Raw genomic sequence first — 12,921 nt, 5'->3', positions numbered from 1 at the left:
GTGGTGGTAACCCTTGCCTACATCTCTGATGGACATTTCCTCTGCAGCCTGGCCCTTCCCACCTCCCCCACCTGCCCTTTGGCAACAGAAGTTTTAGTGTTTTCAGATATTTTCATTTTGTCTCCTTCCAACTAAGTGTAACTTTTGTAAAGCTGGGACACATACCTTCATATTTGTACTCTTGTCTCGTTCTGAAATCTGTAGAAAACACTAAAAAACTATTGAATTGATTGACCTCAGTGTTTGGATTCAGCGGAGCTTCTGCTGAGTGGTTTCTGTAGCATGTGACTGACAGAATTTTCCAGCGAGGGGCAGCAGCGTTGGTCTGTTCTCCCACTGCCCAGCCGTTTCCAGCTCTTCTCCCGCAGGCACGTGAGGCCCTCTGGCCATTTGTGTTTGCCAGTGAGACCTTCGAACCTCAGGTGGGCAGCTTGCTGATGGCTGGATTTTTAGGGACTTTCAGTCACATGATGGTCAACTGCTGTGAGAGCGTCATTACTCTGGCATTCACTAGGCTCACTGGCCAGTCAGGTCCCCAGATGCATTCAGAACTGAAAGCTGGCAGAGGAGCGCGGCTCCAGCCCATAGTTAGTACCGTTTCCTGCCACTCCCAGTGGGACTGTTCTGAAAGCCAGCATACTGACATTTTAAGTAAGGTCAGAAAGAGTTAAGAGTTTCCCCAGCCCCACAGTGTCTGCGTGTAAACATTTGGATCCTAGGATTTTTGATCGCTTGCTTGGTTCTGGCTCTGGACCAGCTTCTAACTAGAGATGTGTCCCTCCACTTGATAGAACTGGCTGAAACCCAAGCCAGAAAGGACCCAGCCAGTGAGGATCCGCAGGGCAGCTGGGTAGGGTGGGGACTCACAGACACCTTGAAAGTGACCCACCGCTGACTACACCTTTTATGTCGTGACCCAGGACTCGTGTATGTCGTTTATGCAACTGAAAAAGTTTCCTCAAGACAGTATTCACCCTTCCTGTATGTGATGAGCCCGGTGTTGGCCATGACCCACTAAATTGATTTCATAACCCACTAGCCGGCCGAACCGTCAGTTGGAAACGGTGTCGCTCCGGAATCCCCTGGTGGTCCAGTGGTTAGGACTCCCCACTTTCAGCGCCGAGGGCCTGGGTGGGGAATGGGGATCGCACAGGCGAAACTGCATGGCAAAAAGAAAAAAAATATCTGCTGTAGGGAGTATCCATTCCCAAGGCTTTTTCATAATTGTGCACCGAGGGGTAAACCTGCCAGTCTGCCAGCACAGCTTCCCTGGCCTCCAGATTGCATTCGTATTGGAAGGAGGGAGTCTGTATCCCTGGGTCTGCCCCTCTCCTTTCCCCACCCATCTCTGCACCAGATCTTTCTACATCCTTAAAAGAGTGTGTACATTCCTTGTTTCACATTTTGTAATCTTAGCACGCCTTGGCTCCATAGGAACACTAAGAAGAGTTTCACTTACCTCAGTCCTAGGTTTAGCGAAGTTGCTGTTGAGTAGTTTCCTCCAGTCTCACCCCCCAAACTGAGCTGGGCTGCTCAGCCGGTGGCCAGCGTGCCCCCGCCCCCGTCTCGCTCTGCAGCGCACGGGGCGGCCTCCGCAGTGAGCCCGGGTTCCCAGCCAAGTGGACCCAAGGGCAGCAGGACTGGGACCCACTGCAGCCTCTGCGGCCTCGACTGAGAGAGTGAGGGGGGCTGGTTAGGGGACCCGAAGTCCCCCCACCTCACCCCGCAGTGACCACTGTGCTGGCTCGAGGGGTAGGAGGGATCGTGTTTCTCGGATTGTTTTTACCCCTCGGGAATAGCAGACCTTTAGAAATTTCCAGCACTGGTCTGACCTCATCATATTTCTTTGAGGAATCGTTCTTTGAGTCCTGGCCTAGGTAAACAGCCTTATTGCCCGAGTGTGTCTGCTGGACCTGCCACTTCCCTGCACCCCAACCCCACCCCAGGAAGGGCCTGACCCAGTCCACCAACCACAGCCCAAATTGGGGTCACAGTGGGCCCATCCCCCCCAACACACACGCCGTCTTCCACGTCTTCCACTCACTCGCCAGGGGCTCTGTGGGGGGCTGACAGACAGCTGGTCCTTGAGCCCTGAGTTCGAAGCCACTCCCATTATCAGTTGAGGATCTGGTGCAGCCCACATCACTAACCCCTGGAGAAGCCCGCCTGGTTCTCTTGCTCTCGCTCTGAAGGACACACGCCTCTCCTCCCCCGTGTTTTGGCCTCCAGAGTTTGACAGGACAGTGGTGGGTGGGCGGCTTCCAGCCTCAACACAGATGTTCAGGCTCCTTGCAGGGCCCTTCTCTGCTTGTTGTCTGACTTCCTACTGCTTCCCCTCTCACGCTAGGGGCCCCGTTAGTGGGTGCTGGTCTTAGGGACCAGGCACGAAGGCCCCTTTTATCCCTCGGGCACGTGCTTGGCCCCCACTGAGCATGCCAACCCATAGGGCCACCCAGTCCTACGGGATATGATGTTCAGATCCACTAGAAAGTAGCATCTTGTTTCAGCTTCCTTGTGTTTTCAGCCAGTTGATCAGCCTTAGCTTGTCTTTTTCTCTCCTTAGAACATTTTTATTCCGTGATTTAGGTTCTTCCAGGTCAGCCGGGAGCAGTGTTGTGATTGAGGGTCTAGACCCTGAGCTGCAGCGCAGGGGAGCCCTGTGCGCCTGGGGCAGCCCCGGGGGCAAGGGGCAGAGCGTGGGCCTCCTGGCCTGAGCAGAGCCCCTGGGAGCCCAGAAAGGGGCGAAACGGATGTGCGCAGCCTCCCTGCCAGGTCGTCCTCCCCCCGCGGGGTCCCCACTCTCTCCTGTGCCACCACATCGCTTTCCAACTTGAAGCACCCCGTTAGTTCTGATCTCAGGAAGCAGGGAGGGCGATCCCTTAACCCACCCCCGGTGTCCACACCACCGGGCTCTCCTGGGAGCAGCCTGAGGGTGCCTCCACCTCTGCACCGATGATGCTTTAGGCTGATCATTCTCTGTCATGGGCTGTCCTGTGGTTTGTTGGATGTTTAATGGTATCCCTGGCCTCCACCCACCAGGAGCCCCTTCCCCCAGCTGTGACAACCAGGTGTCTCCAGATATTACACGTGTCCCCTGGGGGCACAGTTGCACAGTTGAGAACCTCTGGGCTGCCTGCTCTGCAGCATCTTCTCTGCCAACCGCCGGGTGATTCTCCCAGCATGCCCCACCGCAGAGACCTGCAGGAGCTCCCGCCTCGCTCAGGGTGGACGCTCAGGTCCTTCCCTGGTGCTCTCTCTGAGGCCCGAGACGCCCGGCCTTGCCTCCTGCTCACTGTGGCTGCCTCAGCCTCTGCTGGTCACTGAACACTCCAGGCAGACGCCACTGGGGCTTGGGGACAGCTTTCTTATCTGCTTGGCGAGGCCCCTCCCTTAATACACTCAGGTCTCCGGTCACATGTCCCCTTGGAATGGCCTTTCTTGATCACCCACTTAAAATAACTCACTCGAGCTCACCTCCCACTTCCAGTCACTCCCTCATTACATCGCCTGGTAGTGCCTTGATTTTCTGTGTGGCACATGGCACCGCCTGATCTGTGTGTGTGTGTGCACGCGCACATGCACACACGCGAGTAACTATCTGTTCCTGGGCTTCACTGAAGTGTGTGTGTGTGTGTGTGTGTGTGTGGCACATGGCACCGCCTGGTGTGTGTGTGTGTGCACGCGCACATGCACACATGCGAGTAACTATCTGTTCCTGGGCTTCACTGAATGGAAGCGTGTGTGTGTGTGTGTGTGTGTGTGTGTGTGTGTGTGTGACTGAATGGAAGCGTGTGTGTGTGTGACTGAATGGAAGCGTGTGTGTGTGTGTGTGTGTGTGTGTGTGTGTGTGTGTGGCGCACATGGCACCGCCTGATCTGTGTGTGTGTGTGCACGCGCACATGCACACATGCGAGTAACTATCTGTTCCTGGCCTTCACTGAATGGAAGCGTGTGTGTGTGTGTGTGTGTGTGTGGCGCACATGGCCCCACCTGGTGTGTGTGTGTGTGTGTGCGCACATGCACACACGCGAGTAACTATCTGTTCCTGGGCTTCACTGAACGGAAGCTGAGTCAGAGCAGGACCTGTCTCAGCAGTGCCTGTTCTCCCTGAGGCCTGGCTCCCCCACCCGCAAAGGTGCAGGAATTCCCCGCCCCCCGTGGGGAGCAGGTGTGTTGTCTGCTACTCCTATTTCCAGAGGAGGCAATGGAAGCAAAGGACGTGTGTTCTTGGATTCCACCAGGCACATCCGTCAGACATGTCCCAAAAGTGTCTAAGCACAGGGAATTAATTATCATACCCAGTATCTTATAATAACCTATAATAAATATAATGTACCAAGAAAAAAACTCACAAAAACAGATCTCTGTGCTGTACACTTGGAACAAACACAGGATTGTAAACCAGCTGTTGTTGCCAAGTTGTACCCGACCCTTTGCAGCCCCATGGCCGGCAGGCTTCCCTGTCCCCCACCATCTCCTGGAGTTTGCGCAAGTTCACGTTCATTGGCTCGGTGGTGCCGTCCGGCCACCTCATCCTGTGTCACCGTCTTCCCCTCCTGCCCCTCAGTCTTTCCAAAGTAACGCATGCTCACTTTACAAACCACGAAGCCCCTCTTCACTCGGACACTGGTCATTTTGGTGTGTTGTGTTGTCTTTTTTTTCTGTTAAGAAACCTCTGACAGCTACAGCTCTCCTCCAGAAATGTTAAACCATAGTTGACCACCTCAGACCCCACCCTGGTGACTTTAAAAACTACATCAGAGTGCACCCAGCAAAGAATGAGACTGTGTCTGCCTCAGTTTCCCTCTGAACCTGGCAGTTTCCTGGAGCGGGCGGAGCGCCCCCTGGTGTCAGCCCCGTGTCTGGCACCTGTGGTCTGGGTACTGGATCTCTGGAGGGCGGGAGGAGCAGAGGGCACTCTCCTGAGAGAGACCAGGGGGCTTCTCCCACCTAGCGGCCTTGGTGGGTGCTCCGGGGCCCTCATGACATCCGCTGTCTGAAACCACGTCAGCTCCCTGCCATGTGCTGCAGAAATGAACAGAGCAGTTACTGCTTTTACAACCAGAACAAGGATCACTGTCTTGCAGAGTGCATGGAAATGCGTTCTGCTCCGTTCTTGTCTCTACAGCTCTGGGAAGGGAGGAGCTTTTTATGTGGTTAAGAGAATGGACTCGAGCTGGACTGCCCGAGTTCAAGTCCAGGCTGCACCACTTGGGAGCGGTGTGACCCTGCATGCGTGCTTCATCAGCTCTTTGTCTCAGGCTCCTCCTCTGTATGGCCAGGATATATACTGATTCCGCGGAGTTGTGGAGGATTTCTCTGGTTAAAACACGTGAACTGCTTGAAGACCGCATGTGCATGGAGCGTGACACACACCAGGTGTGCTGTCGCTGTGAGGAGAGGCCTCCAGAGCAGGGGTTCCTTCCAGAGCCTGTGAGATGCCGGGCGCACGTGCCCGGGGCAGGGAGAGGCGAGGAGGACCAGGGGAAGGCCCAGTCCATGCCTGGTGTGGGGGCACGCGGGCGCCCAGGAGGCAACGCTGTGGAGCAGAGAGGAGAGCCTGGCGGGTCGTCCTGGCCTCCCAGGCGTCCTGTGTTCTGCTTCTGGGAGCCCCAGGGGAGGGCACACAGACAGAATCATGGCCCTGGCGCCCTGCTCTCCTCCCTGCCATCCCTGCCGCTCCCACTCAGCACACACTGTGTCATTGTCATTGTCCTGCAGGATTAGAAGAGTCTGCAGACCCAGCTTCACGGTGGAAGGGAGTCAGGCTCTGGCAGGAGGCCGAGTTCAGGTCGGGGAGCCCCACCCGGGACGTGTTGGCTCCCCAGGCCGCCCCCTCCACCCCCCGGGAACTCTGTGTCCCGCCTGCCCCACATCCTGTCAGCACTTCCACAAGGGGAGGAAGGAGAAAGCCCGCCCCTGGCCTGACCATGATGCCAGCTTTCATGAGCTGTGGCCTCAGCGTCCCCTCTGCCCGCGGGGGCAGCGGGGCTGGGCCTTGTCCCTGCCAGGACTGCACTGACTCGGGGTCTGCGCCGGGCCACTCCCATCCTTTCCCCAGGGTGCTCTCGGGGACCGACCCTGATGCGAGGTGGGGCCGCTGTACCTCACGGCCAGATGCAGGGTTGCCTCCCACCCCTCACTCACAGCCCCTCTCCCAGAAGGCTTCCCCTTGCTGCAACTCCTGGTTTCCATGGCAACTTGGAAAGACCTGTAGTTGTGGCTTTTTGAAGTCTAAAATAGGAGCAGAGGTTTGAGATGGAGCGGGACAGCACTGAAAATACCATGTCCTACCCAGGGATTTGGACCCAGAGGGTTAGAGGACGGGATTGCTTGAATTAGAAAAATGGGCACCGTCATTCCAGTACCTTCTTGGCAGAGTTCCACATGGCCCGTCGAAGCCCGCTGGGGTCTCGGATCCTGAACTTGGGGTCGTCAGCCTGCACCTGGGGGCAGCAGAGGCGGGTGGAGTGATCTCAGTGGGCCTCGGCTGCGTGCTTCCTTGAGCCAGGCGCCCGGTGGCCGTCTGCTTTCACCGCCTGTGAATCCTCTGAGCCCCGAGAGCTGCAGTGCCGTCTCCTCTCGGGTGAAGGTCTGCCGTGCCTAACCCGGGGCTCCCTCCCTGTGGGAGCGTCTCGGTCACCTGTTGGTGCGGGCCTGTTGCTCCCGCTTTCCTTGTTTCCTGAGTCACATCGCACAGATGCCGGGGTTTCGGTGACCTTGAGCGTGTCTCCCTTTTCAATACCTCAGGCCACCTCATGGAGGTCGCCTTTCCAGGCCGCCGGTTCTGCGGTGGCGAGAGTGACCCTGAGGGGGTCTTCAGCTGGGTGTCTGTGGGAACGGCTCCTCCCCGCTCCTTGTTTGGGGTCTTGGAGGTTCTGAGCTAGGGAGGTGGTCAGTCCCAGAGGGCCCCCCCTTTCCCAGGACACAGTGAAGAACCCCAGAGGAGCCGCCCCAGGCTTGGCGGGCCAGTGCAGAAGGTGGGCTGGCTCAGAGGAGAAGCGTCAGGCTGTTGTGGGGATCCTGTGTGGTGGTGGGGACAGTCATGCAGGGGAGGGGTCACCACTTGCTGTGGAGCCGGCCGGGCTCCAGAAGCCAGCATCCTGAGTTACTCAGCAGCCTGCAGTCCTCCGCGGGGCCGTCGATAAGGAGCAGGCTGCGGCTGGCGGGGCAGGATAGCCCAGATTAGAAGGTGGTGTGGCTGATAGCCACCTCGGGGTGCTCCCCAGCCTTGCATCACACTCCTCCAGCCCACCCTCTCCAGCACCCAGCGGCAGGGGCGCGGGGCAGGCAGAGGCGGAGAGAGGACTCCACTCACAGCAGAATGTTTTGCTCTGGTTTAAGTGAGGCTTTCCGTGGTCTATCGCTTAGCCACCCTTTCCAGTGTGATCAGTTCCCTCCGGTGAGCCTGACAATCGCCTTGGACCGGGGAGGCCGCTCCTGGTCTGTCCCTGATCGGAGTGCGGTCCTGTCCCCTGACCCGGGTGCCGGGGCGCGTGGGATTTGGGACGGCCCGGGGGGACTCGGGGTTTTGCGCTTGGCTGCACGTAGTGAAGTATACGGAGCTGAGAGGAGACGGTACCCCGTGTGCCTGGACGCCGAGCTCTCACTCTCTGCTCTCTGTTCCAGCTGAAGCTCGAGGACCGCTCCGTGGTGCCCCGAGATGTGGTCCGGCACATGCGCTCCACTGTGAGTCCCTGTCCCACCGGCGGGCGAGGCCTGGGGCAGCTCGGGGCGGGTCGGGGGGCCCCCAGGGCGCCGGCGCGGGCCTGGATGCCTTCTCGCCCGCAGGACAGCCAGTGCGGCACCGTGATCGATGTGAACATCGACTGCGCCGTCAAGCTCATCGGCACCAACTGCATCGTCTACCCTGTCAACAGCAAGGACCTGCAGCACATCTGGGTGAGCCCCCCGCCGGCCTTCCGTCGCGGGGCTCTGCTTCCCTCCAGGCCGAGCGGCCAAGCCCAGGGCTCGGCCCCTCCTCGCGGCCTGATGGTGCTTCTCGCGAGCTAGCCATCCTGACTTGAGGTCAGGTGGTGCTTTATGTCTTCAGTAGACACGGCTGGTTTCCTTTCTCTTCTAAGACTTTTTGTCGTTTTTGAAACAAATTTTTTTTTCCAGTAGTTTATTTATGTCCTTAAGATTCCAAACTTACTGAAAGTTGTAGGTACCAGTGTCTCCTGCAGCGTCGGGATTCCTCAGCTGGTGGCGTGTCGCCGCGTCAGCACCTGCGCCTGTCTGCTCTCCCTCTCGCCCACCCCTCTCTCCCTCCCTCTCTCTTTTCTCCTCTTTCCTGAAACTTTGTTTTTAACCTTTTTTTTTTGGCCACACCATGCAGCATGTGGGATCTTAGTTCCCTGACCAGGGATTGATCCCGTGCCCGCTACGTTGACTGTGTGTTAACACCTGGATGGCCAGGGAAGTCCCCGCTTTTCTGAAACATCTGAAAGCAAGCTACAAATATGATGCTGTATGCTCCCTGAGTACTAAGTGTGTATCTTCCCAAAACAGAAACACTCTCCTATTTAACCACCATTCAAACCCCCAGATTAGGACCTTGACACGTTACTGTCCATCCACAGACCCCACTCAGTTGTCCCAACAATCTCTGTTTTCCCCTGCTGACCCGGACTCCATCGGGAGCACACACTCAGTCGTCAGCTCTTTGATCTCCCCCAGGCTGGAGCGGTTCCCAGTCCTGCTTTGTCTCCCTGTCCCGGGTGACCCTGAGCATGGGGCCATCTGCAGTGCCCATGACAGCCTCGGGCCCCGTGCTTTTGGCAGAACTGCCCCAGAAGTACTGCTCAGCTCTTCCCTGGCCCGGAGCATGCCTCGGCCGCAGTGTGGGGACATTCTCTTTGCTCCCCAGTGGTGTTGAGCTCTGCTGAGCCGCCTCACAACAAAGTCAGAATTCACCCCTTTGCCAGCGATCATATTGGTTTTGTGGGGAGATATTCCGGGATTGTTTCAATAAACTGGTGCTTCTCAACCCCCATCCACCAGCCTTAGCCTCCATTAAGAATTCCCACCTGACCCAGCCAGCACTCTGATGGCTGCTAAATGCTGATTTCACGACACCATCACTGCCTGCTTTGTTATGAGTTTGGCATTCTACCATATGGAAGAGCTGTACTTTCTGTCCCATTTATATCTTCATTTTTTACATCAGATGCAGAGACTCCTGTTTTATTCATTGGTTGTAATCCGTTACTTGTTTTGTTGCTTCAGTGATCCCACCCAGATTTGGCCATTAGGAACCCCTTCAAGCTGGCATCTGTGCTCTTTCGACATGTCTCCACCATTTTTTTTAAAACACTTCCTTACTTTCCATATCGTATTATTTCTGATCCAGCCTAGAATCAGCCGTTTGTTCCGAGAGCCCTAGTTTCTTTCAGAAGCCACGGTCTGGGTGCAAGCTAGGTGTGCTAATTGCTCCTGGGCCCCATTCAGGGCAGCACTAGGGAATCCACGTGTGTGTGTAGGTGGGTACGCGCACACGCCTAAATATGCCTGTGCCCGTCCTGTGTACCTATTGAGATGTGTGAGTTCATCTTGACCCCTCTGACCCCAGTCCAGCTCCTCTCTCTTCCCCTGCCTGTTAGTGACTGCTGTCCCCAGCAGGGAGACTTGGCTCTTGTATCCTCTGTATAGTTATCTTTTTATTTAAGTCACTTTACTGTGTAACCACCCACTCCAGCCCACTCCCACTCACGTGTCCTGTGTCCTCGGAAGGCCGTCCAGCCTCTGCCTCTGTGGGGGCGAGCTGCTGGGGACTCTTGGGGGAAGCTTGCTGCAAAGTTACTAGGTCCGACCCACGCGGAGCCTTCTTGCCCTGTCTGTGGGGCCAAGAGGAACGGGGGTCCCGGACACCAGAGTCCTCCGTCGTCTCACCAGCTGTCTCCCTGATCTGCAGCCCTTCATGTACGGGGACTACATCGCCTACGACTGCTGGCTGGGCAAGGTCTACGACCTGAAGAACCAGATCATCCTGAAACTGTCCAACGGCGCCAGGTGCGGTCTCCCCACCACGCAGGAGCCCTCGGGGGGCGGGGGCAGCCGGGCAAGGGGCCAGGGATGTGTCCTAGGTCCCGCAAGGGCCGTGCCAGGGGCTGTGGGCTTCGCGTCTCAGGGCCCAACCCCAGGCTGGTCTCCTTGTCAGCCTGGCTGGATTCTCCGGCTCAGTTCCCAGTCTTCCCTCTACCCTGGCTTGGGGAGACCCTCATCATCACGTAGGACCCCCAGGAGGGGCTGATGTTCTCCTTTAGGCACGTTAATGGGGCGAACGCTGAGATCTGCTGGCTAGGTCCTGTTTGTTTGAGAGAGTTCCTTGTTCCGGTGCAGGGACTGAGGTGTGGGCGGAGGGTGAATTTCCCATTTTAAGGTCCGTGAAGGCACTGACACCTCCGAACAAGTCCTGTAGACTGACTGACCAACTCCTTACGGGATCCTGGCTGCCTTGCCTCCCCTGAGACTCAGGCACTGGGTCCGGCGCCCACCAAGCCCCCGTCCCCTCTTGTAGGTGCTCCATGAACACAGAGGATGGCGCCAAGCTCTACGACGTCTGCCCGCACGTCAGCGACTCTGTACGTTGGCTTCATCTCAGAGCCTGGGGGTCGGTGGGGGCACATCTCCTGTTCCTCAGCCCTGGGCTCTGCAGGAGGGGGGCTCAGGGGCTTCTCGGCAGAGGCCAGTGCTTTCCTGGAAGGAGCGGTTGTGTATCAGAAGGTGTAAAAGCTTGGATGTTTGCAGGAAGCCATAGAACTTCCTTTGCATTTTGTTAACTTTTTATTTCATCCTTTTAAAATCTCCCTTTTTCTTGGAGTGGACATTTTAGAGCAGTGGTACATGACAGTTTATAAGTAATACTAGGAGAGTGTGTGTGATCAAGCAGGTTTGGGGACCCCCGCCCTTAGAGCTTTGTCCCCCCAGACCAGCAGCATTGTTGTGGCCCGAGAGCGTGTTAGAAGCAGAATGGGTCAGCCGTGCCTTTTATTGAGTAAAACCCCCGGTGGTTTGTGTGCCTCTGAGGTCTGAGAGGTGCTGCTCTGCAGTCTTAGGACTGTGTGGAGCACAGAGGCCCGGGGTAGACGGCAGGCGCAGAGTAGGGGGTGCAGGTGTGGACAGTGCTCCCCCCACCCCCAAGAAGGCAGCACTCACAGGGACCCTCCTCTGGCCCCCAATCCTGCAGGGTCTCTTCTTCGATGATTCCTATGGCTTCTATCCAGGCCAGGTGCTCATTGGCCCTGCCAAGATCTTCTCCAGTGTCCAGTGGCTGTCAGGCGTCAAGCCGGTGCTTAGCGCCAAGAGCAAGTTCCGAGTGGTGGTTGAAGAGGTAGGGAGAAGGCAGGGCGGGGAGTGAGGACAGGGGGAGCCTGGGCTGAACGAAGTGGGGGGTGGCCAGTGGCAGGTCCGCTGGGCCCTTCTGGAGGGGAGGAGGCCTCCGTGACCTCTGAGAGGGTCTGAACTACAATGAACTGCTCTGGAGAACAGCTGCGGAAAGCAAGGGGCATTAGAGTCAGCTGACTGGGGCCCTGCCCGCCCCCCTTCCCAGGTGCAGGTTGTAGAGCTGAAGGTCACCTGGATTACCAAGAGCTTCTGTCCAGGGGGCACGGACAGCGTCAGCCCCCCGCCCTCTGTCATCACCCAGGAAAACCTAGGCAGGTGAGCGGCCCCAGCTCGCCCCCTGCTCCAGCACCCCCAGAGGTGGTCCCCAAGCAAGTCTCTGGGCCAGCGTCACAGATGCCAGGGGGAGGGGTTGCCAAGGACCCCCTCGCCCAGCGCCCGCCTCTCCTGTCTCCCCTCTCCTCTCCCAGGGTGAAGCGTCTTGGATGCTTTGACCATGCTCAGCGGCAGCTTGGGGAGCGCTGTCTGTATGTCTTCCCAGCCAAGGTAGAGCCGGCCAAGATTGCCTGTGAATGTCCAGAAAAACACTGCGCCCAGGGGGAGGGCTCTATGGCCAAGAAGGTATGTCCTCGGGGTTGGGGCTTGGCGGGCGTTTGAGGAACTGGCCTTGAGCCATTTCCACAGCAGGAAGGTCTGTGCTTTAGGCCTTGGGGGGCAGCCCTGATGACCCTTGTAGGCCAGTTAGGTGTGAACAGCCGTCACCCCTCAACTGAGCTGTCCAGGGTCAGCTCTCCATGGCGCCTGCCCTCCCACTCTGCCGGCAGGTGAAGCGCCTCCTGAAGAAGCAGCTTGTGAGGATCACGTCTTGCTCCCCGGACGTCCAGTGCTCCAGGGACCATTCCGTGGAGGATGCAGGCAAGAAGGGGGCGGCCAAAGCCAAGAGCGAAACAGGCTCCGCCAGCCCTGAGGAGACGCCCGATGGGTCCTCCAGCCCGGTGGAGATGCAGGACGAGGGCCCAGAAGAGGCCCACGAGGCGGGTGAGCAGCTGCCCCCCTTCCTGCTGAAAGAGGGCGGGGACGACAGGCTGCACTCAGCCGAGCAGGACGCCGACGACGAGGCCGCAGACGACACGGACGACACCAGCTCGGTGACCTCCTCCGCCAGCTCCACCACCTCCTCCCAGAGCGGCAGCGGTACGAGTCGCAAGAAGAGCATCCCCTTGTCAATCAAGAACTTAAAGCGGAAACACAAGAGGAAGAAGAATAAAATCACGCGCGACTTCAAGCCAGGGGACAGGTAGACTCAGGGGCACCCTCTTTCCCGGCTGGGTGTCCATCCCAAGACCATTCCCTGGCACCCGCACGCACACGGGCTACACGCAGTCTGCAAGCCCTGTGCAGGCTCAGGGCTGCCGGGGTCGGCCAGGTGGGATGGAAGGATCTGAGAATGGGAAAGGGCGAGACCAGGGTTGAGGGATTCTCTGGGAGGAGGCGCTGGGCATGGAGACTGCAGGGGAGCAGCTCTGTCTCCTCCCTCCTGCCTGAGGCTGAGTTCCAAGTTACCAAGCCCACAGGGAG

General features: G+C 57.8%; 1 protein-coding gene across 2 annotated transcripts in view; it reads left to right on the top strand.

Annotated features, from left to right (window-relative positions):
* Positions 1–12,921, top strand: part of UBE2O (ubiquitin conjugating enzyme E2 O) — a 50,403-nt gene that overhangs the window by 29,628 nt on the left and 7,854 nt on the right. The window contains exons 2-9 of one of the 2 annotated variants that reach the window (XM_065910586.1): positions 7,630–7,689; positions 7,792–7,902; positions 9,914–10,011; positions 10,520–10,583; positions 11,189–11,332; positions 11,552–11,661; positions 11,814–11,889; positions 12,168–12,640. In XM_065910586.1, the coding sequence (XP_065766658.1) occupies positions 7,630–7,689; positions 7,792–7,902; positions 9,914–10,011; positions 10,520–10,583; positions 11,189–11,332; positions 11,552–11,661; positions 11,814–11,889; positions 12,168–12,640 (1,136 nt within the window). Of the gene's footprint in view, positions 1–7,629; positions 7,690–7,791; positions 7,903–9,913; positions 10,012–10,519; positions 10,584–11,188; positions 11,333–11,551; positions 11,662–11,813; positions 11,965–12,167; positions 12,641–12,921 lie in introns of both variants that reach the window. The other variant, XM_065910585.1, reaches the window with a different exon arrangement.

Source organism: Muntiacus reevesi, chromosome 18, assembly GCF_963930625.1.
Source record: "Muntiacus reevesi chromosome 18, mMunRee1.1, whole genome shotgun sequence".
Taxonomy (NCBI): Eukaryota; Metazoa; Chordata; class Mammalia; order Artiodactyla; family Cervidae; genus Muntiacus; species Muntiacus reevesi.
Note: the sequence above shows the minus strand (reverse complement) of the source record. Positions and strands in the feature narration are given on the sequence as shown.